The sequence below is a fragment of the Sciurus carolinensis genome, chromosome 3 (assembly GCF_902686445.1).
Source record: "Sciurus carolinensis chromosome 3, mSciCar1.2, whole genome shotgun sequence".
Lineage (NCBI taxonomy): Eukaryota > Metazoa > Chordata > Mammalia > Rodentia > Sciuridae > Sciurus > Sciurus carolinensis.
The window spans coordinates 66,654,352-66,678,635 of NC_062215.1; the positions used below are offsets into that span (position 1 = coordinate 66,654,352).

General features: G+C 32.5%; 1 protein-coding gene and 1 non-coding gene across 14 annotated transcripts in view; one reads left to right on the top strand and one right to left on the bottom strand.

The window, feature by feature from the left end:
- Nucleotides 1–23,761, top strand: part of Rhot1 (ras homolog family member T1) — a 60,854-nt gene extending 37,093 nt beyond the window's left edge. For 2 of the 13 annotated variants that reach the window (XM_047543224.1, XM_047543226.1), the window contains 11 exons: nucleotides 1,080–1,164; nucleotides 1,520–1,665; nucleotides 2,740–2,840; nucleotides 4,384–4,514; nucleotides 5,546–5,629; nucleotides 7,075–7,194; nucleotides 8,165–8,367; nucleotides 9,411–9,506; nucleotides 11,115–11,237; nucleotides 21,183–21,326; nucleotides 22,735–23,761. In XM_047543224.1, coding sequence (XP_047399180.1) covers nucleotides 1,080–1,164; nucleotides 1,520–1,665; nucleotides 2,740–2,840; nucleotides 4,384–4,514; nucleotides 5,546–5,629; nucleotides 7,075–7,194; nucleotides 8,165–8,367; nucleotides 9,411–9,506; nucleotides 11,115–11,237; nucleotides 21,183–21,326; nucleotides 22,735–22,852 — 1,351 coding nt within the window. In that variant the 3' untranslated portion in view covers nucleotides 22,853–23,761. Of the gene's footprint in view, nucleotides 1–1,079; nucleotides 1,165–1,519; nucleotides 1,666–2,739; nucleotides 2,841–4,383; nucleotides 4,515–5,545; nucleotides 5,630–7,074; nucleotides 7,195–8,164; nucleotides 8,368–9,410; nucleotides 9,507–10,047; nucleotides 11,029–11,114; nucleotides 11,238–12,726; nucleotides 15,810–21,182; nucleotides 21,327–22,734 lie in introns of those variants that run through there. The other 11 variants (XR_007107621.1, XM_047543228.1, XM_047543227.1 and 8 more) reach the window with 11 other exon arrangements.
- On the bottom strand, nucleotides 4,953–5,081 carry LOC124981571 (small nucleolar RNA SNORA11). The gene has a single exon (XR_007108077.1). It is a non-coding gene; the product is annotated as a small nucleolar RNA SNORA11 (small nucleolar RNA).
- Nucleotides 23,762–24,284: the final 523 nt, after the last annotated feature.

A 24,284-nucleotide genomic window follows, 5' to 3' on the forward strand; every position in this document is an offset into this window, starting at 1 on the left:
TTCAGACATAAAAAGGATGTAATCCTGTCATTTGTGCCAACATGGTTGGAACTGGATGATACTATGTTAAGTGAAATAAGCCAGGCACAGAAAGACAAATACCACATTTTCTTACTCATTTTTATAAGCTAAAAAGGTTGATCATAAAGATGTGGAGAGTAGAATGGAAGTCATTAAAAGTAAAGAAGGGGAGAGATGCAGGGGTAGATGGTTAATAATGGGTATCAAAATACAGTTGCAGAGAGAGTAGTTCTGTTTTGTAATAATGTAAGGTAACTATAGTCCATAACAATTTTTATAATTTTATTTTATTTATTTATATATATATTTTTTTATGTGATGCTGAGGATCTAACCCAGTGCCTCACATATACTAGGAAAGTGCTTTACCACTGAGCCACAACTCCAGCCCTAGTCTATAACAATTAATTGCACATCTCAGAATAATTAGAGAAGAATTTGAATGTTCCCAACACATAGAAATGATAATATTTGAAGAGATAGAAATGCTAATTATACTGATTTGATCATTATATGTTGTATACATGTATCAAATTGTAATATACAAGTAAGTATAAATATTATGTCAGTTTAAAAAAAAGTAAGGAGCCTTTTTTTGATCTAATACCTACTTCAGTGAATTTGATTAATGTTTATTGAACTAAATTTAAGGTGGGTCAAAAAGATGAAATCAAGCAGAAACAGCATCTGTTCATATCATTTTCAAGTTATTACAATATTGGCATTAATATTGAGGTCATAATTGTGATGCTTTGTTATTGGAAGGACAAATCCATTGTAGTTTAAGCATTACTATTTATAAAATTTTTATTCCAGTGTGTTCTTCTGATATTTGGGAATATATCTATGTCATTTTGGAAAAAGCATTATTATGATTCTTATAAGGAGTGCCATACTCCAGAGACTTACCCTAGGAAAGTCTAAATGGCTCCAGGAAAGGTAGTTTTATAAATGGTGGCATCCCATAAAAACACTTGTTGCAATTTTGTATTCATTTCTTAAGTTAAATTTTAATATTTGATTAGTGATTTATTTTATTCTTAAATTTTTCATCAACAGGCTAAAAATACCTCCTGATTGCACTACTGAATTAAATCATCATGCATATTTGTTTCTCCAAAGCACCTTTGACAAACATGATTTGGTAAGTGTTTAACTGCAGTTTTCCATGATATATGGTAAAATATTCTTCTGTGAGAGATTGTTTTTGTTCCCTTAACAATGTTATGCTTATGTATGTAGCCACAACTGTTCAAGCTCCTCAAGTTGAACTAGCAAAAATATTTTCTGCTTTTACTTTGTTTTCTTGAGGTGAAAAAGTCTAGTTTCTAATAGATTCATTCTTATGTTTTTATAGTTTTGATGAAATATAAACTTTCTTATTGTTCATTAATTTAGATTTTTAGAGGCAAGACTTTCGTAGACTAGGGGGCTTTTGTGTTTGTGATTTGTTCTCTTGAATATCTAAACATTACGTATACTTCCTTGTGTATTTTCAGGATAGAGACTGTGCTTTGTCACCTGATGAGCTGAAAGATTTATTTAAAGTTTTTCCTTATATACCTTGGGGACCAGATGTGAATAACACAGTATGTACAAATGAAAAAGGCTGGATAACCTACCAGGGATTCCTTTCCCAATGGACGTGAGTATAGAGCTCACTTCTTTCCTTTAGAATCACAACTAGTTTAAAATTGTGGTGTATTATATTCATCATTTTGTAAGCTTGTCAGATCCTATGAAGTGCTTCAATCATAACTCTCTCTTAAGCAGGATTTGTAGTGCTGCTGGGAATTATAGATGCTTTATACATTTATCAGAAGGGGATTATTTTCTTTTGGATGATATACTGGGAAATGGTAATAAGTCTTATATCAAAAATGATCTAAGTTTTAACACTTTTGTTTAAAAAATTGGAGGGACTGGGGTTGTGACTCAGTGGTAGAGTGCTCACCTAGCACATGTGAGGCCCTGGGTTTGATCCTCAGCACCACATGAAAAGAAATAAATAAAATAAAGGTATTTAAAAAAAAAAGAAAATTGGAAATGTCATTGCTATTGCACAATTACTCTGGCATACAAGCAATAGCATATTTTATTGGACACTGAAGTCTTATTGCATTATTTGTTGTTTTTGTTTGTTTTTTAATGAACTCTTAGTAAAATTTAGAGAAGATTTTTCTACAGCCTTGTTATAGTCTGGTTGACATCGTGTTTAGGGTCTTCAGGGAATTCCCTGGTCTTGTGTGATGATGTAATTATTTTAATCTTGGTGAGACTTTTTCAACATTAGGATCTTTTTTCATACATAAGAAAGGATAACTTTCTCTCTGCTTTAAGAATGGCAGCATAGGAATCAGGAGTGGTAGTGCATGCCTTATAATCAGTCCTGGCAACTTAGGAGGTTGAGGCAGGAGTATCACAAGTTCAAGACCAGCCTGAGCAACTTAACAAAATCTTGTCTCAAAAAAAAAAGTAAAATAAAAAAGTTTGAGGTTATAGTTCAGCAGTAGAGTGCCTAGGGTTCAATCCCCAGTATCATGCCAAAAAAAAAAAAAAAAAAAAAGAATTGCAGAGCCATGGTTGGGTATGTAGGAAACTGAAGTAGTGTGACAAACACTGGGTCTGGGAGGAAACATTTTTTGAGCTATTGGAAAATTTTTTTCCCCATGAATGTTCATTTAGGAACTTTTTACCTTATAAACCTTCCCTTTCTTAGGCTCACAACCTATTTAGATGTACAGCGGTGCTTAGAATATTTGGGCTATCTAGGCTATTCCATATTGACTGAACAAGAGTCTCAAGCTTCAGCCATTACAGGTAAGCATTGGCTACTATGCAATTTATGAATGGGAACATTTTTTAAAACTCCAGTTTCAAATGTTACAAAGAATAAAAGTAAACTCATCTTCCTTAATTTTCCATGTCTACACTGTATTACTTTTCCTCAAGATTTGGTACTTTCTTTTGAGTTGACATGCCTGTATTTATTGTTAATCAAAAAAGAAAAGTAGAGCTTATGTTTCTAATATATTCCCTGGGAATATTCCACTGATGAAAATGTGGGTGAACTATGGATATTAAAGGGTTTACCAGTCTGTCTTGCATTTTAATTTTCTTTTAACATTAAGAACAATACCTATTAAAAAAAAAAGAACAATACTTGTTAACACTTGATCTTGAGTTCAGTCTTGAACTAATTATATATTTATCAACTTTATAGTCCTTTTCCTTATTAATAAATCTTTCACAGATCCTTAATTGTAAACCACACATTCTTGCCAAAGCAATATACTGCACTTAAAGGAAATTTGTAGGTATGAAAATAGGAAATTTAGCAATTAATCATTTCAGGATTATGTACCAATTGGTGGACAATCTGCCATGTGTTACTGGAAGCTATTGTACATGAAGATAGCCTTCTTAAACTGACAGAACAAGTACCCTTTAAAGTTCTTAACCAATTAGTATTTAATTCAGCACCAGAGAGTAAGCTGCTAATTTCTAGCCAGCCATGAGGTTCTTTCACTGAAGAATATATTGTGGACATCTTTGCATATCAATAAGTGTACTTCTATCTATCTCTAATGTGGAATAATGTGCCATTGTATGGATATTCTATAATTTACTTAACTATCACATAATTATTGTGTATTTCTATCACTTAAACTCTTTGCCTCTGATGAGCTCTACTGTAGTTGTACCTTAAGGAGTATATAACTTAAAGAGCTCTCTTTACCTCAAGAAGAGATGTACCATTTTCCTAATGATACAGTAGTGTTTCGTCATGCTTTCTTGACAGATTGATGCTCAGAGTCCAGCTAACCCCAGAGTGCAAATCTCTTTACATGTGTAGATCCAGCTCTAAAAGTTGCAGGTTTCAAATAGCATCTTTTAGTTAATAATTATGACAGTAATTTTTTTTTTACAATATTGGTAATTAAACCCATAGCATTGCACATGCTAGGAAAGCACTCTACTCTTGAGCTACACTCACATCCTATGTGACAATAACTTATCACAGGAAAGATTAGATAGGATATAACGTTAGACATATTCATTGTAATTTTTATTCATTTTAAGGGTATTTTCCTAGTGAAAATACACTGCTTATTTTATGCAAAATATCATTCACTACTGAAAATTCACTTTACAGTCAACTTTCAGAAATACATCTTTTCCACTAAGTGATATTCTTCTGCATTATATTTAGTACTTTATTTTACATACAGCTTGACTATTTTATGTGTTTTTGTAGATCAGATAATGCATAGAAGTGATAAACAGCAATACCTTATTTTGAGGAAGTGGAATGAAGGCTCCATGAGTCTGGTACATATTTAGTGTTTATTTTTCTTTTTAGTTACAAGAGATAAAAAGATAGACCTTCAGAAAAAACAGACTCAGAGAAATGTGTTCAGATGTAATGTAATTGGAATGAAAAGCTGTGGGAAAAGTGGAATTCTTCAGGCTCTTCTTGGAAGAAACTTAATGGTGAGAGTTCTCAGAATATAGAACTGTATCTAACAAATTTCTGTAGTCATGAGTTTACATAATTTTTATAGCTATTATTAACCTTTTTAGATGATTATTAGAGCTCACTGGCATATATATATATATATATTAGTAAAGTATTAGTAATATATATATATATATATATTAGTAAAGTGTTTGTTTCATTGGTGTTAGCCAACTTTTTTTTGTTTGTTTGTTTTCTTTTTGTACTGGAGATTGAATCTGGGGGTGCTGTACCACTGAGCTGCATCCCTAACCCTTCTATTTTTTGTTTTTTATTTTGAGACAGGGCATTGCTTGATTGCTGAGACTGGCCTCACAATCCTTCTGCCTTAGCTGCCCAAGTAGCTGGGATTAATATGCATGTGCCACTGTGCCTGCTATCATTTGACTCTTCTTTTTTCTTTTTAATTTAACCTATATAGGGCATGATGTCATAGGAAGGCCAATATATTCTGCCACCTGTGATGAGTAAACCCAGATTTCTGTTGGATGTGTTATAAACAGAGAAGCCATTCTTCAGGCCTCCTACCCTTAGTCCACCCCTTATTTGACTTCTTTTAAAACCAGTTATTTAGATGAGGATTAAATGATTACACATATGAAAGCACCTTACATAGTCCTTGGCAGGAAATAAATGCATAGTAAATCTTCAAATTGAATTCTAATACCTACTTTTGACTACTTGAGTAAGACTGACTATTTCCAGATGAGGCCCCTATCAGACCAAACTATAGTGTAATGTGAATTGCCAGCAGTGTCTCTAGAATATACTTTAAAAAATACAGTTTACTTCCTCTTCACCTACTGCTTTTACTTATGCAAAACAAATGCATCTTTTGTCTTATACCCTAAGAACTAAAAAGCATAAAAATAATATCCCTTTTGTACTGATAAATAGTATAGAGAAGAATGCCCTTTTATTTATAACCTACCTACACATATGTATGTATTGATGAAAACTAATAATTCCTTACTGTAAATTTTGAGATTTCTGGTTCTGTTTTCAGAGACAGAGGAAAATTCGTGATGATCATAAATCCTACTATGCGATTAATACTGTTTATGTATACGGACAAGAGAAATACTTGCTGGTAAGAAATTCTCAATATAAAAATTTTAATAGTTGGGTACATTTTAAAATGATAGAAATAAAATGACTTTAACGGCTGAATGTAGAACATATGTATGATTCCTCCCCCCTGTTTGTTCCTTAGAATATTAATTCCTTTGATCTATGTAATGATTACATGGGTATACACATAAGTAAAAATTCGTCTGTTTGTGCATTTAATTGTATGCTTGCTGTAACACAATAAGAATGTAAAGCAGAAGAAAATGAACTTGCTTTTTAGTCTGCCGTTTTGATTTTTTAAAAATTCTGCTTATGATTAAAAATTAATATAAAAACAGTGCTGGTACTCAGTTGTTTACTATAATCTGAATCAAGTTTATCTACTTAGCAGAAAGGAGTATAGCATAAAAGAATGTATGAAAGGATCTGACTAAAAAGATACCATGAAATACAGTAGAAAGAGGTTCAATTTAAGGTCCACCATTGATTAATTGTGTGCCCTCGGACAAGTGACTTATTTATTCTTTCTGAGCTTATTTCTTAATAAGTTAGCTCCTCAATGAAAAGCTCCTAACAAATAATAGATACTAGAAAAAATTCATTTTACTTTCTATTTCTTTTTGGAAATATTTTACCAGATTATCACATTGAGAATTACATATATTTTACTCTTTCTGATAAATGTCAGTTTCTTATTAAATCCTTTTGTCTCCTATTTTTCTTCTGTAAGTGTAGTTTTAGATATTGGGTACTCAGTTAATATTGTTGACTGTTAATTTTCTTATTTTCTTATTCTTACACTATTTTTGCAAGTCATGTCTTTGATGTCTCTGACTATGCATACTATAATAGTGTTTTATTTGAATACGTTGAGTCACAGCTTCTTTTTTTCCCCCAGTATTAAGGATTGAACCCAGGGCCTAGCACATGCTATACCACTGAGCTACATCCCTAGCCCAGGATATTTCTTTAAGAAATATTATAATAAACATTTAAAAGAGTAGACAATGAAGTAGAATAAAATGATTTTTATTAAAGAATCATTTGCTTTGTGTTTTTGTTAGGAGAGAAGTTAGTGTGGTAGAAAAAATAATACACTTGGCAATTATATGAGTTCAAATTTTGGTCTAATGACTTAGGGATGATATCTTTTGTCATACTTAGTCTTCCTGGCCTGCCTCCTTATCTATAGAATGTAGACAATGCTCAGAAAGGTCCTGCCCAATAGCAGTATATTAGTCAGTCACTAAATGCTAGCTTCTGTAGATTCTTAATCACCATTTTTAATGTGCAAAATCAGCAGATACTTGTTTAATTTATACTTTCTACTTCTAAAAATGGTCTGAAAAGTTATGATTAACCAGTAGTTTTTTATTAGGATGTCCAAATGAACAATCATAATACATCTTGACTTTATCAATGTTATGATACTTATGTTTCTCATTATCTTTTTCTTTTTACAAGTTGCATGATATCTCAGAATCGGAATTTCTAACTGAGGCTGAGATCATTTGTGATGTTGTATGCCTGGTATATGATGTCACTAACCCCAAATCCTTTGAATACTGTGCCAGGATTTTTAAGGTTTGTAGTTCTTACAGACTATGCTTAAAATAACTTATGTGGGTTTTAATGAATTTTGTGATGTTTCCTAACCAGAAAAATGCAACAAGATCATTTGTGGCACTTTTAAAAAATGTATACATCTTTGCCCTATTCCTAAAGGTTCTGGTTTTATTCTGCAGTAGTAGAGTCCCAGACATCACATAACTCTGGTTTGCATTCCTGGTTAAGAACTTTTGCATTAGTGGAGGGTTTTCTCAGCTGTTAGGACTGCACATGCTATTAATGCAGGAATAACAGTCAGAGTCAAGAGGATTAAACTGGAGGCTTGGAAAGTCTATTAGTCACTTCGAGATTATCAGCAAGATTCAATAGGAGGAAAAGCTATAGGTAGAAAGGTATTTATTCTAACATTATTTTTAATAGCCCCAAATTGGAAATAATCCAGCTGTCTAACACTATTAAAAGATGGTTGTCCATATTATGATAAAATAATCTAGAAGATTAAACAACCATGAAAAATGATAGTTTTGAGTTCTGAAAAACAGGAAGATACAATATTACATTTTGAAAGAGTTACATCTAGCATGACTGCAACTCTACAAACATATATATAGATGCAAATACTTAAGGATTAGAGGAAATATAAAAAAATGAAAATAGTCGTGTTTAGTGTAGAAGTTAGGTGGATTTCTTTATTTCAAAATGTTTATTGTGTTTTTCTTAATGTAAAAAATATATTTTAAAAATTATAGTGAATCTAGAATTAGGATTGGTCTCTTTTGTTACCTGCATTAGAAAAGTGGTGCTAATCATATTTATTATATCATACTATCTTAGACCACTACCAAACTTTACTTCTCAGTTCATTTTTTTCTCTTTGAAACTGTTGTTGCTTTGCCTATCCAGAGAAAATTTTTAGTTCACATTGAATTAAATAGTAATTTTTGAATTCATCATCAGATTTTTATTTTATATTTTTATTCCATAGCAACACTTTATGGACAGCAGAATACCCTGTTTAATCATAGCTGCAAAATCAGACCTGCATGAAGTTAAACAAGAATATAGTATCTCACCTACTGATTTCTGCAGGAAACACAAAATGCCTCCACCTCAAGCCTTCACTTGCAATACTGCTGATGCACCCAGTAAGGATATCTTTGTTAAATTGACAACAATGGCTATGTACCCGTAAGTACCTGCTCTGTCTTCATTTTCATTTTGCATGGTTCATAATAACATTGCATGCCATTATTAGCCATGAGGGGGGAATCTTTGTCACATAGAAGTTGTTCAGCAACAGAAAGAGACTTTGAATGAGAAGGTACAAATTTGAGCAAATCCAAGTTTGGTTTGGGTACCATAGTAAGATAATATAAACAGTGCTTCTGACAATATTTGTATGTTTTTGAGAAGGCTGTAGCTTTCTTAACAGGATAATTCAATAAAGCACAGCCTTTCCCACAGCATTAAAAAATAGTCCTACTGCAATAAAATGGGGTTGACATCATGTTGCTTTATGCATTTCCATACAAAAGTTCCTTTTTATATTTATCTGTTGGTTAATTGACCTTGAGTATGTGAAGGATTCTAAAATCTTTTGTCAATTTATGTTGAACTTATGTTTTATGTTTGAGTTCAGGATATTATGTCTTTTTTAAGTGCTATAAAAAAGTAGTTATAATTGGAATTTTCACTATGTAAATGTTTTGCATTAAGTGTTTTGAGCCATAAATTTCATGTACATTTATTATATATCTATACATACGTATATGTACAAGCACATAACTGGTCATCTTTATAATTTACTAACTACCTTAAAATTGCATGATTCTTAATGGCATTCTCCTTAAATAGTGTGTTTGTATAAATCCTGTTTTGTTAACAAAATAGTTTTTCAGGCAGTGCGTTTCTCAGGTCTTTATAGTGTATGCTATATTTTATTATATTAGTCTCTAAATTATTTTTCTTCTTATGAAAACGACAGTGTAAAACAGAGTAATAATCAAACACTGCTATAAACTGAGGTTTTCTAGAAAGGTATTAATTTGTAAAGACTTAAATTCAGAGTTAATTTTACTGGTATTCCATTAACTAGCATTTTTTTTAAAACTCAACAAACCTTTAAATTTCTATTTGTATTAAAAGACAAGTCATTCCTATTAATATAAGATAAGCACAATTTTATTTATGTTTTACCTTTGCTTTAAAACTCTCATGTATGTTATCTACAGAGAGGATCATTACAGAGACAGACTCTCCCGAGACATGGGCAACACTGATAGAATAGAGAATTTGAGAAAAATCTGGGTCTTTCTAAAAACTGCTTTGTAAGTTACTTTTTCTTTATGACTTCTGTAGAATTTTGTTTACATTTTCTTATAGGGTGACCAAATCTCCTTTCTTGCTATAATTAACATTTAGTAATTATCTAGAAACGCACTGCTTGGTCAGACTTACTGCCTAACTGTTTATTATGGTGTCATCTTTACTATGTAAATGTACTTTAAAAATCTTGTAAATAACTGCAACTGTGTTTTTAGATCTGCATCGTTAATTCTTGTGTGTGTGTATATATGATAAATGTACATACATGGACTCTTGTTTATATAGTTAATCCCAAACTACTTCTCATGAAGCATCTCCCTGTTGCTAAGCATACTTTGCATCTCTCCTTTTTGGTGGGTGGAGCCTTGTGTATGTTGAAGAGTCAGATTCAATTTATAAAATAACAGATGGATTCCAGTATGACAGCTGGCAGTGACTTAGTAGCAGTGCTATGTTCATCATCACAAGTCAGGTTTTAAAAAGGAATGTCTTGAGCATTAATTTTCAAAATTAATTCTTGTTTTTCTCCATGTTGAGAATTAGGCATTATTGGGATGCTGCTAATCTCCACAACCATGCTACCGTGTGCTGTGGTCTCATCAGATCTTACAAGCTAAGCCAAGTCAGATTGGGCCAGTCCTTTGGCTGAGAAGCCTCTCAAAATGATCAGGTGTTACAGGAAGTGATGGCATTGATTCATCAGGTGGCGCTCTTCTGAATGGGTTCTGCGCCAGTGCCTCTTCACGGGTGGTGTGATGGTTTTGTATGTCTGAGTGGCTCCGATCACTGAACAGTCATTGGAGACCCCCCTACTTTAGTAGATAGGGCCTAGGTGATATGGGTTGCCCCATGTGCCTTCACCTTCTAGTGCAACTCCACTCAACCAGAAAGGAGTCAGAAAGCCTCCCTAAATTTCATATCTAATTTCAATTGGATTCATTGTTGATTTTTACATCCTTACTCAGAGTTTCATACTATCATACTTAGCTGCTGTGTTTTGGTGGCAGATGAAATCAACCCTATATTTTGTTGGAAATTTATGAAGCACTTTGATTTCCTTTGGGAACCAGGGTGCTTGATGAATTAAAGACGATATTGTTCATATCTTCTCAGGGTTGAATATATTTGTCTTTTGGCTCTTTTATGTATTTGTCAGTCTTCTCCTTCCTGGTTTCCAGGCATGTGTGTATGCTGAGGGAGGAGGAGGGAATGGTTATTTAAATGCTAGCAAACCTTGTCCTTTTGGTGGGTGCTATGGCTTACTCAATTTTTTTATTAATTTAGATGAGGGTGCCATCTATTGCTGTGCATACTTATTCCACTAAAACTCATATAATAATAATTCCATCCCCCCTCCAAAAGAACCAAAGTGTTTAGATAATTTTCCCTAGACTTTCTATAGGGAGGGAGGAGGAAGCTATTGCTGCTTATTCTGTTTCTGGTAAATGTGGAATTCTGCACAACTTTAGCATGGCCCACACTGTCCTTTTTTCTTTCTACAAAGAGTGTTGCTTATGCCTAAATCTTTTTTTTTTTTAAGTTGGCACACCCTGACTTGTGCCATATTTGTAAGTAAGAACTCAACCCTGTCCTTCTGTGTGTTTTCGCAGCCATGCCCGGTTACGCTGTATGTGCACCTGCAACAGGTGTACATTTTGCATCTGTCAGAACTTCCTCAACTCAGACTTGCTGCAATCTGTAAAGAACAAAATCTTCACTGCAGTTCTTAACAGGTTCTTAACTTTATTTACTGGGTACCAGGCATTCTGTTAAAATACAAAAGAAAAAAAGTGGGTAACTATTTATTATACAGATACTCACTACATACACAACAAACCAACTGACACCCAACTAACTTCCACTAAAATTCTGTGACCACAGTGTTCAGTTTTGGAAACATCCATAATAATGTTTTTAAGTTAATAAGTATATTTCGAGGACTGTAAAAAAAACTATTTTGAATTTTTCTCATTAATTCTTTAGGAAAGTTAAATTATCTTTCATATTAGAAGCTAATGTGTAGGGAGATTAAAATCTTTTGACTGTAAGTCCTAGAAATAGATTAGGACTTTTGTAGTAAGGAAAAGACACATTCATCCCAAGTAAAAGATGTTATTTTACTGTTCTCAGCTAACATTCAGATAATGTATTTTAGTAAAACTCTACTAATGTGAACAGTATTTTGGATTTGAAAAAACTATTCTTGAAACTATTTATAATCTACCTTTACTTATAAAATAAGTACCTGGAATGCTTCTTTGAAAAAAGCATGATTTCTGGCAATGAGGATAATAACCAGTTTTAAGGACTCAAAAGAGTATGGAAAAAGGAAAAAAAAAAGATGTGAAGTATTGTTTTTTCAGGTCTTATTATTGAACCAAAATGTGAAATGTTCCTATAAAATAATGTGCTTTTTGGAAAGAAAAAGGGAAAAAAAAAAAGAATGTATACATTCCCTTAAAGCAATGAACTTGGAAGGTTATATTCTTATTCTGATCTTGCTGCCTTTGTTCAAATCAGTTTTATTTTTTCTGAGCATTTAAGACCTATGTGGTATTAATTGTATCTGATTGTTAAATTTATATGTGACAGGATGAATTAGGTTTTTGAAATCACTTAAATGTCATTGAGATCTGGGCTTGATTACAATGGATGATCAAGCTAAATAATAGATTTTGATTAGAAATGAGTCAGTTATTTGTTCCATCATTGGACACTGACTGAAGAGTAGATTCCAGGTGGATTAATGATCATGATTTATGTCTACCAGTAATATAGTAGTTGTGTCTGTGAAATTGTTAGCTATTTCTTATGTGAGTCAGAAACTGATTTTGAAGGATGTTTTGAGCACTAGCAGCTCTGGAATAAGAATGCAGCCATCTCAGGGACTGCTTTGAAGGGATTACCACATTCATTTGTAAAGTTCTGCCTCTGTTCTTCGAGTGGTACCTTGTAAACGAGTAACCCAGATAGATTCCCTCGTGATGACTGGCTGAAAAAAATACAAGGCTAGTTCAAACCAAACAACATTCAGGAGCTCCAGTGTTGGGAATCCTAGTGTTGGAAGAGATTCTGGAATTCATCTGGCCTAACCTCCTGTTAGCAAGCCTTCCTGAGAGAGTACTGTTTATTTGCTATGGCTTTCTTCTTTGGTGAGGGTTTTTGCTTTTGCTTTTATTTTTTAAAACTAAAATGTTTTCCCTATAACTTTCTCTCCTTTAGTTTTAGTTCTGCCCTTTAGAACAACATACGACTATTCTACTCCCTCTTCAACATAGCAATCCTTCAGACATTGAAGACGACCATCATGTCTCCCCTAATTTTCTCTTCTCCAGGTAGAACATCCCCATTTCTTTCAGCCTTTTAAAAAATTAAACTATCTAGTGACCTCATCATTCTTGGTTGTTCTCATCTGAAAGCCCCTTAAGTTCTCAGAGTACCTCTTAATTGGTGCCACAAAGGATGGATAACAGTTTTGTAGATGTGGTCTGACTAGTCCAGAACAGTGGGCAGTCTTGTTCCACACTTAAGATAACACTTATCCAGTGCATGAATTAACTTTTTAGCACCCTATCCTACTGTCCACATATTATTATCTGGGGGCTAATTGAAATTAAAAAAATTTTTTTTGTATGATGTGCTATTAAAGCAGATGTCCCTTCCTTTCTAATTGTGTATTTGATCTTTGAATCTTAAATGCAGATACATTTGTATCTCTATTAAATGTCATATTCTTTTTGATCCATTTGTTCTAGGTCAATCATTTCAAACATTATTTCTGCCATTTGTCCCATTATATATCTCTCTCAGTATTTTGTTATTTGCAAATTTGGTAAACATGTCTTACCTTTCAAGTTACTGATAAAAAATAATGTCAAATACCCAGAGGTTGGAGAGAGAGAGAAGTAAAGCAAACAAACCGTATAGTACTTCACTAGGCAACTCCTTGCCAGTGACAGGTTCAGAATTCCTGGGGAAGGAATTTTCGGTCAATTAAAAATATGTTATTATCCAGCTCATATTTTATCTTGTCTTATCAGAGATTTCAGAAAGGATTTTTCTGAAATCAACGTATAATTTTTGCCACATTCTTCTGACCCATCAATGTAGTAATTACATCTAAATAGGAAGTATTTGATATCTTATTTTTTTTTGCACCTATCTTAGCTTCCAGTAATTGCTCATCACAAGCTACATGTCTTGTTATTAATTCTAGATTGTTCATGATAGCAGATTAATTAACTGTCTACATTTTTGGTAACAATTTTTTTTCCTAGGATGGTTTAATCAGCTTCCAACTTAAGATGTGCCTTAAATTGACGTACTTACTCATAAATTATCCACAGTAAATTCTCAAAGAGAAGTCAGTATATTTTGTCATATCTATTTATATACTGGAAATAATTTAATAGTAGTGTCAGCACACATACTGACATCTGGTAATCAAAAATGAGTAGGATGAATAGGGAAACCAGTGTACTTTTCAAAGAACTCCTCCCTTATCCCTGTTGGTACTTCAATCATTCATTTGATGGAAGTACAGTGGAATTTTAGGGGTTCTCTGTTGAAATTCTAGTGTTTGTAAAAAGATGTAGATAATTAAGGTAGGTCAAAAACTCAGTTCCTGCAGGATCCAAATGGATAATAAAAAGAAATGAAAATAGCCAGAGTAAAAGAAACAAGGAAAGATGGGGTCTATGGCTCCGACTAAAAAGAGGCAGCCACGGTTCAGATGTATCCCTTAGTTGAATAAGCCCAGTGTTGCTATGTTTTCTGATTCTATAAAAGATTAGAAATCAAAATTTTTATGTGAAATTTCCTGATATTTAAAGAATAACAACTTTAAAATTTGAAAGTACTAATCAGAACAAAGCATGTTTGTAATAGGTCACTAATTTATAATCTTAGTATTAAGGCCTGGAATCATGAAAATGAAAGCAATAAAAGGATACCTAATGAATGAAAATGCCTCTGTTCACCTCTACCCCACAGTTTACTTCTTTCCACACAAAAGTTTTGGATGATGGAGTGAGAAAAGAACCTCCTTTCCCTATTACTTCTCAGGTATCAGCAGCCTTTGGTGGTTGGTCACAATTAGTTTACATGTAAGATATATCTTAATGTTGAATAAGCAGAAGAAAGATTAATTAATTAAAAGTCATTTAAGGATTATTTTATTTCATTCCTACTTAACACTAAGTCTTGTATCTTTGTTTCTAGAAATCAGAACTTCCATGCTTAGTATTTGCTTTAGAATTCACTGTAAAAGATTCTAAAACTTTTGTCATTTTTATTTAAGCCAAGAGCTTCATTAAGTGTATGGAAAGAGCCAGGCACAGTGGTGCACACCAGTAATTCCAGTGACTCAGAAGACTGAGGCAGGAGCTCAGCAACTTAGCAAGACCCTGTCTTAGAAAAATAAAAAGAGCAGGAGATGTAGCTTAGTGGTAAAGCACTCCTGAGTTCAATCCCCAGTATCACCAAAAAAAAGAAGAAGAAAGAAAAAGAAAAAAATAGACAAAGAATTAAATTAACAGACAAATGTCAGTACATACATTCTGGTCTCAAATTAGCACATTGTTTTAGTGTACTTATTAAAATGTTAGTCATTGAGATAGGAGTTACTACCAGATAAAAAAACACGTTTGAGGTCACATTCTCCTGCCTTCTCATACTTCACCCTCCCCATCCCCCCAACACCTTGATTTATTCATTCATAATATTTCCAATACCTGCTTTGGATAGTAACCTGCTATGAAGTGGGGCATAATTGAAGATGAAGATATGTTACCTGCCTTTATTTTTCTAAATATTATATCATTGGAATGGGGCTGTGACTCAGTGGTAGAGCGCTCACCTAGCATACATGAAGCCCTGGGTTTGATCCTCAGTACCGCATAAAAATAAAATAAAGGTATTGTGTCCACCTACAACTAAAATAAAATATTAAAAATAAGCAAATAAATATTATATCATTAAGATGTTTCTTTTAAATCTTGGTTACATTTTTAGTGACTTTAGTTTGTCATATTGAAACAACCTGCTATTATCTGATGATGAGTTTAAGCAGTTTCAGTGAGTTAATTTATGAAAATTTAGATTTTTCCTCTTTTACCAGAAAAAGGAAAAAAGTCTTTGTTCTTGAGCTTTTTTACTAACACTATATATTTTAAGTAGAAAGTACTAATAAAGGGCTGCAACTGGGGCCCAGTGGCAGAGCATTTATCTAGCATGTGTGGGACACTGGGTTCAATCCTTAGCACCACATAAAAAAAAAAAAAAAAAAAAAAAAAACGGGGGCTGGGGTTGTGGCTCAGTAGTAGCATGCTCACCTAGCATGCGTGAGGCCCTGGGTTCAGACCTCAGCACCACCTAAAAATAAAATAAAGGTATTGTGTCACCTACAACTAAAATATATTTTAAAAATTAAATAAAATAAAGGCATTCTGGTCATCTACAACTACAAAAAAAGTTTTTAAAAAGAAAGTACTAATAAAAATGTTTTTCTTTCCAATTTAATTGATTATATATTCAACATGGAATAGTGTTAAATCACACAGGTATCTATCTCATCTGTACCTTTGTTCTTTGGTAATTACGATCTCACCCTTCAAATCCGGATAGGTTTATGGTTTTTTTTTGGGGGGGGGATAATTTATGAATACCTAGAATTGTTTTGAATTTAAATACATTTGGAGGATGATTAACATGTGGTCAGATGATTTTAATCTTTTGGAATGCTTTCATTTCCAGTGGTATAAATCATGCTACTGGGGAAAAACACTTCTTGAATTTTAATTTTTAAATACTTTTTAAGTATGAAAGTATTAAGCTGGTTGTGTCGGAATGAGCTTGATTGTTGGTTTGAACTACCCAGGATGTTTATTTATTAAGTATTTATTATTCTGACTTGAGAACACTCCTACTTTGCATGAGAATGTTACTGTATTGTAGTGTGCTATGAATTTAATTGTCCTTTCCTTAGGCATTCATTTTCTTGTTTGTCTGTGGTACTTAATTGCCTAGTTTTTTTTTTTTTTTTTTCTTTAATACTTAATCTTTTTCCTAGCTAGGTTTCTGTGTGTAATTCTTCCACTTCTCCTCAACTATAATTTAATCAAAATTGTTTATTTTATGATTTTTCAATGTGATTTCCTTTGGTACATACTTTGATTTTAGGATATTTTTTCATTCCCATTTTATTATTTGCATTAGCCATATAAATTATTTGTTCATGTTACTTCTTAAGTTCAGTAGTAACATTTTACTTTGGCAACTAAGAACATAATTCACATTATTTAAAGAGACCTAAAGATATGATGGACAGTTATCCTACCATTGTATTTTTACACTACTTTTAATGTATTTTTAAATTGACTGTATGTAACATTTATTTTAAGCCACTCATTAATGATTTACTTCATTTACCCATATTGCTTTACTAATCACCCAAGTTCCTTATGTAATTTAATCTCATGTTATTTCATATGGAAGCCCTTTTTTAAAAGAAAGAATTTTACTATCGACAGACCAAAATGAACTGTTTTTTCATAGGATTGCCTTCTGAAGAGGATGGTTCTTAGAATCTTAATGTTAGAATTTGGGAAGCTGAGAGTTCTTAGAATATCTGTTATAGTAAAATAACACATTCAAGGAAGTTCTGTTTTAGTTTCTTATGAAACTCGTACATTCCTTGTATGAAAGTTCTTAGGAAATGTTCTTTGAATTTGTACACATAGTCAGATTTAAAAGTATATGAGCTTGTGTTACAGATTCTAAGTAAATAAGCTGCTGTTGCTGCTCATAATTTTTTAAAAAAATTACTATTTGGTTAGTATGTTAAAGGACATGAGAAGGTAGAGTTTGCATAATTTTATCTTTAAATATCTCTACTTAATAATTAGATATTGGAGCATTTCCTCTGTACCTACGATCATTTATAAATTTGGATTCTTCTGCTCAATGAAGCATTTCTTGATATTGGCATATATCTGTGTTCTTTCCCAAAGCATGCTCAGTTAACAGCTTGCTTATGATTTGAGTTGGAATTCATCTTTACTATATACTATATCAACTTCTTAACCTATTTTGAGAAATATTTTATTAAAATATTTCATGTCTTCCACTTCAATTCGGAGAATTATTACTAATAGTGCTGGGGATATAACTCCCTGTAGAGCAGTTGCCCAGCATGCCCAAGGCCCTGAGTTCTTTTTCCAGCATTGCAAAAAAAAAAAAAAGGAAGAAAGAAAGAAAAGGAAAAAATACATACATATTATGTATATATATTATTAACTAATGACATTATTGTTAGAAATAAATATAGAAAATGACAGGTAGAAACATTTGGAGGAATTAAAGGCAGGAGGTCCAGAATTATTTTTTCTATTTTTTTTTAATAGCAGACTATTTAGAAACAGAAAACTTTATTGTTTTGGTGACCTCAGGATAGTTTTCAACTTGATATGTAATTACAGATAAGAAAAGGTAGGGCGGGGGCTGGGGCTAAGTGGTAGAGCACTTGCCTAGCATGTGTGAGGCACTGGGTTTGATCCTCAGCATCACATAAAAATAAATAAGTAAAATAAGTATTATGTTCATCTAAAAATTTTTTTAAAAATAAGGAAAGGTATGATAACTTTGTGCCCTAGTAACTTTAAGTACACATGCATTACAATTATATTGGCCATTTCAAATTGTTTTTTTAAATTTGTATGTGAGATATATAAATGAGTAGAGTTACAAAATTAGAAGACCATTCATACTAGTGTATTTGTTTACCTCTGAGTTCTATTTGGAAAGGATAAAATGGCAAGATGAGAAGAATGAAAAACTCAAATTCATTTTTGAGAAGTGTAGGAATACTGATAAAAATTACTCTCTGGGTGGAGCTACTCTAAATGTCTTACCTTTGCTGCTTTTGTGTATGTTCTGCTAAATTTTTCTTTTCCTTGGTATAATAGCCAGTAGTCTTAAGATAAAAATTGATTGATATCTATATCTTTCAGAGTTCTTTCCCTTCTTGAAATTCTAAATTTTGCAGGCTTTTAGGTCTCTGCAATATAGTTTCTACATTGTCCATATAAAGTCCTGTGACAGATTATTAAAAAAAAAAAAAAAATCCTTATTTTGAAGTAACTAGAATAAACTTAATTCCTTTGGACCCTTTAGAATTTGGTATTTTATGCATTTGATAATTTCCCCTTATTTATTATTTAAACATAGTGAATCAATAAAATATTTTAGTTCATGTTTTTATCATCACCATAAATTGATGAGTTAATCAAATGCATTTTTGTATGCCTTCTTTAAGGTATTCAGTACAAAGTCCACAGTAATTTTGGTGATCTTGTGTATGCCATATGGGATTGTTCATACAAACAATTCATTTAACTCTTTATTGCCTGAATTTGGAAACATTTTCTTCTTGTATTATTAAAAAGAAACCATAATAATACCCAAGTCAGAACGTGTTGCTTCTCACACCTGTGTGGAAGAGAGCTTGACAGCTAATATACAGCTTGGCCCTAAGCACTTCTAAGCCAGAATTTGCTACCTAAGAATCTAAAAGCTCTGACAAGCTTCAAATAATTAATTATGGTTATGTTTCAGCATTATTTCTTAGGTTCTTATTTCTTAGGTTCTAAAAAGAGATACTGCTGAACTAAATGATCTTATTCTAAATATAGTAGGAAAAATTGGTGTTCTGCTGTATCATTGGATACAAAAAGAACCTCTATATACACACACATTTTTGACTCTGTAATGTTCATTTCTGTGAGATCTATCTTAAGAAAAATATTCTAAATAGAAAAATCTTATGTAGAAAGATACTCATTACTTTATTTTTAGTCATCAGTAAATGGAGACAGCCAGAATAAGAGGATGGAATATAATGCAGCTATTTAAAATAGTATTTCTATAATCTATGGAAAAATTCTTATAGCAAGGTTATATATAAATATATAATATGTGCTAATATTTATGTAAATTATACATTGTGTTTGAAGCTATCTAAAAATGCATAGAAACAAATGTAAAAGGAAGTACTCAAAATTTAGGTTCTTTAGTTTCTTTTCTTCCTACTTTGCTTTATTTTCCATATATTTTCTAATGAGTGTATATTACTTTTTTATAGTTGAAAAGAAAATAAACTTTAAAAAGGAAGAAAAGTTGCATGATAAGATATTATAATTTATTCTGATGATATATGTGAGTCATTTTGAAAGAATTGTTTTTGAATGTGGAAGAATTATTTCTGCTTGAGTTTAAGAGATGAACTAGGGTACAGTTTTATAAAACGATTTGAGACCAGAAATGAGAAACATAGTCAGTTTTTTATATTTACTTAGGGGACACATTTAAGATCACACTATTCTCTTTTCAGATAGTATCAGTTATCTAAGCAATGACAAGTATGCCATCCATTGTAAATACTTTCTCTTTTATAAATACAGCCTGGTAGTGCAGCTTTTAAATGTTCAGTAAAGATATAAAATAGTATTCTAATATAAAGATAAAAAATAATATCCCATGTCTAAAAGTATCTTAAACAATTTCTATAACATTGATGGAGCCATTGAAATATGTTTTGAGTTAATAGTTGCCTTATGTTTTAAACTGGCTTAAGTATGTATCTATGCTGTTTGATATATAAAACCATACCTTTGTTTTACCTTTGAAGGGAGCTGGGGATATAGCTCAGTTGGTAGAGTGCTTGCTGGCATTCACAAGGCCCAGGTTCAATCCCCAATACCACCAAAAAAAAAAAAAAGATTCCATTACCTTTGAAGGCTATACCATAGCTTGGGGAAAATTGCAGTTACATCTTGAAATGCAGAAGAAAACTAAGCAATAATGTCAGTCAGAATACTTTTATTTCATGAATGGTAATACTGTCCTAAAACACAACAAAGGGAGCTGTGTGAAACAGATAACCCTATTTAAAGAATATTCACAAGAAGTCATTTTGACTTATCTTCATTATGATTATGACTAGCTTTAACCCTAATCCCTTTCTTACCCCAGTTAATGTAAAAATTGAAAAACAAAAACAAAATCAATGCTTATCAGTGAAGATAAGCACTGGGAAGCCAAAGCTGAAGCAAAAACTCTAATAGATATTTTGCCTATTTTCACTTGAAATTCTGCACATCACTATCAGAGATATAAACATTGTTATTCTTATCACAGGTCCTTGGTGGTCTATGAGTTTGGGATGTTGGAGTCAGTTTTTCATAGATGTATATTTGTAATTTTTGATAGTTTTGAATTATAGAAGCATCAATAAACTTCATGACTAATGATTGCTAACCCCATTTTGAATGAATACTCATGGTTATCACATGTTGTCAGGTATTGTTTATGGTATTGTTTTCAAGGACTTCTTTTAGTGTTTCAGGTATTCCAAGACTAGCCTCAGAGTGATATATAGAATGTATGTAATAGTCTTAGGTTTCCTTGTTTGGTGTGTGAATGTTTAAGAGTACATATAGAAATTTTTTTAGGTTTGGCAATTTGCTAGGGAATACATTTATTTTAATTATAGAAGGCATGAGACACATCATATAGGGTGGCAACTCAGTATACGTGTGGGATGTTTAATTGAGAGATGTTATTTTGAGTCCCTTCTTTCGTGAATTCTGCTGTGAACTGCAAACTGTGCATGTGTATAAAAGGTTAAGAGCCCGGGTAGCTGAGTGGGGTGCCATGCTGTTAGCAGACGACGAAGGCAGTATTACTCATCAGGTGCACGCCATCAGCTCTGTGGAAGATTCCATCTTCATGGAGTCATCTCATGGTCCACTTTTTCTTGAAGCCAGGTAACATTTCCCACAACAATGGGTTGGCCTTGTTGGAGTTTATCCAGCTAGAAAAACTGAAACCTAAATATTCTCTTCCCTAACTTTTTTTAAAAAATGAAACATTGCCCATTGAAAGAACTAACTTGCAAGGTAGAATGAACCTGTGTTATCACTATGCTTTGTAAAAAATAATCGCGAGGAGTGATTTTTTTTTTAATAGAAACTAGTGAGGGTGAGAAATGGGAATGGTGTGTGTTGCTTGGTCATGGTGATGAGCATGGAGCACTGACTTGTGGACTTTTGTTTCTAGGGATGTACAGACTGCATTTTATGATAACTAATCTGATCATTCTGTGACTTACTGAGGACAGTAGTTTTGTGCAATTTGAATTCTTGGTTCCTAACTCTTGCATATATCAGTGTCTTGGTCTTTTAATGAAGTCTCACTTTTGCTTCAATCTGTTCAACTTAGTTGTAAAATAACCTAAACTAGACAGTGTCTCTAAGCTTTTAATTCTGGAAGTTTTTTACGTCACCTCAGTTGTGTTCACTTAACTAAGACTTTAGTGACACTTGAATAAAATGTTCCAACCTTTACTTTAAAGCTTTATCCTCTTCATGGTAAGCTGTCATACTTGAGACTCTTAAGGGTGCTTAGCAGTGTTATTAACTGAGCATGCTCCAAACTCAGTTTGTGGTACAGGCTGTCCTTGTTCTTGTCATGCATCATATGGTTTCTTTTATGTCATTACCTTCCAACCCATCATGTTACATTATGTCCTTTATTTGGTATCATTATCACTGCCTGTTTGACTAACATCAGGGTTTTGTTTTTGTTTTTGTTTTCTCTTTAATTAGCCGTAACCAAATTAATGCAGACTGGTAAATCTTACCCATTGCCCTTGGGATTTTTTGGGTAAACTCAGTGTTTCCAAAGTTGACTTTAATCATTGCTCTTAAAAAAGTATTGTCACTTGTCGCTTAACTGCTTACAAGATAGCTTTTGGTTCCTGGGACAGAAGATTGTATCTTATTTACATTCCATGAATATGACCCTCAAAACTGTAAGAATGCAGCATTAATTCTCATTTCACAGGACCATGGTGGCATTAAAAAGTGGTGGGTTGATTTATCTAATTTCATTTTCCATGTGAAGAAAATTTCAAAATTTTAGATGCTGATTTCCAAGTAGTAGCAAAGATATTTGCCTTTACTGATTTGTCTGCATTATATTCTTTTCTTAAGATAATGGTTATCTAAGCAATGTGTGTACATGACTATATTGATAAACATTTTGGTAAGCATTACTGTATGCAATTAGCCTGACAAGTGTGCTAATACTTCCCTAAAAGTAGATTGTTATATGACTGGTATGAGATTTCCTACTAATCATGTTTTAAATATTAATTATATTTTCTGGCTACAGGCATGTGACACAAGCTGACCTCAAGAGCTCCACGTTTTGGCTCCGAGCAAGTTTTGGTGCTACTGTTTTTGCAGTTTTGGGGTTTGCTATGTACAAAGCATTATTGAAACAGCGATGATTAAAAAAAATATTGGCCCTACCAAAAACAGATACTTTTATGTACATTCTGAATGCTTTAAATTCTGCTAGAAATATTGAGATATTTATATGCAGAGTTACTTTATTAATATTTGTAATTCATGCATAAGAGTATTTTAATGATAGTAATAACTGCAGTATTGACTAGCATATGGAAAGAAAACAGCTTCATAGCCAAACTAAAACAGCTACATTTCAGAGGCCAAAAGGGAATATTTTGTAAATATTGTATATATTCAGGTAAAATATGGTCTCCCAAACCGAGTTCTAGAAATGTTTCTAGACGTTTCTATATGGTATTGTTAGTGCTCACTTGGCTCACTCTCCTAGGTTTAAGTCAGCCCAGAGATTATATTTACTCATGGATCACTTATTTATTTCACATTTACTTAGAATGATCATTTGGGTACATGAGGCACAATTTGCCATTTTCTCTCCATTTTTAAAAACATACAAGTCAGTGTCTGCTTACCAACACAATTTACTTTCAATCACTTATGGTTGGCCAGCCTTGAAGCCATTGTGCAGTCTAGAAAATTGTATAGCTGAGTGTGCACTCTCCTTTAAGGAGGCAGTAAGGTAAAAGCAATTAGCTGAGGCATTCTCTATGTGATTATGTTGCTTCCTTTGTCGGTATGTGAAATTTTATAGCCCTTTCAATCAAATGAGAAAAATAATTTGTATATTATCACTGTTTTTAGTTTAAATAAACAAGTTACCCTACTACTGTTGGATTTCCACCCAAAGTATAAATCATTCTATAATGGCTATGTCTATTATAGTGTATTACAGTAGCTGCATGTGTCATGAAGTGTTCTATATCTGCTAGGATAACCTAGAAGCAGCACTTTTTTAAAATGGTAAAATAAATCTAATGAATATAAACTCACGATAAACCTATTTTTTCCATCATTGACCTTTTCAAGTATTTAAATAAATAAATGCTGTGTACTGTGATCTTGAGTTTTTTGTCTTACAAAGTAAATATTTCTGCACAGATATGAGTCAAGTCCTCTGGTTTCTATCTTTCTTAGTTTGAAAAATTTTATACAAAGAAAATTAGGAAAGTAGTGGAGTATGATTTATAAGTTTAAGAGGATATCTATTTAAAAGTCATAAGGAAATATATTCTTAGAAAAGGTCAATTGTTTCCCCCCCACACATATACCTAAATAATATGACTTCTGTTATGGTTTACGTGTTTGTTTTCTCCATTAACATGATTTTTCTCCTTTACTGTTCTGAGGAACATTTTCTCATAAAATTACACTTCTTAAACAACTAGTGACAGTATAACTCACTAACTGTAAGCTCGTAAAGTAGTATACACCATATTTACTTGCCTACTTCTTTCTCCTCCCTACACATTTTTATTCTAAATTTGAGGAAAAGAGAAAGTAAACAAAAATCTG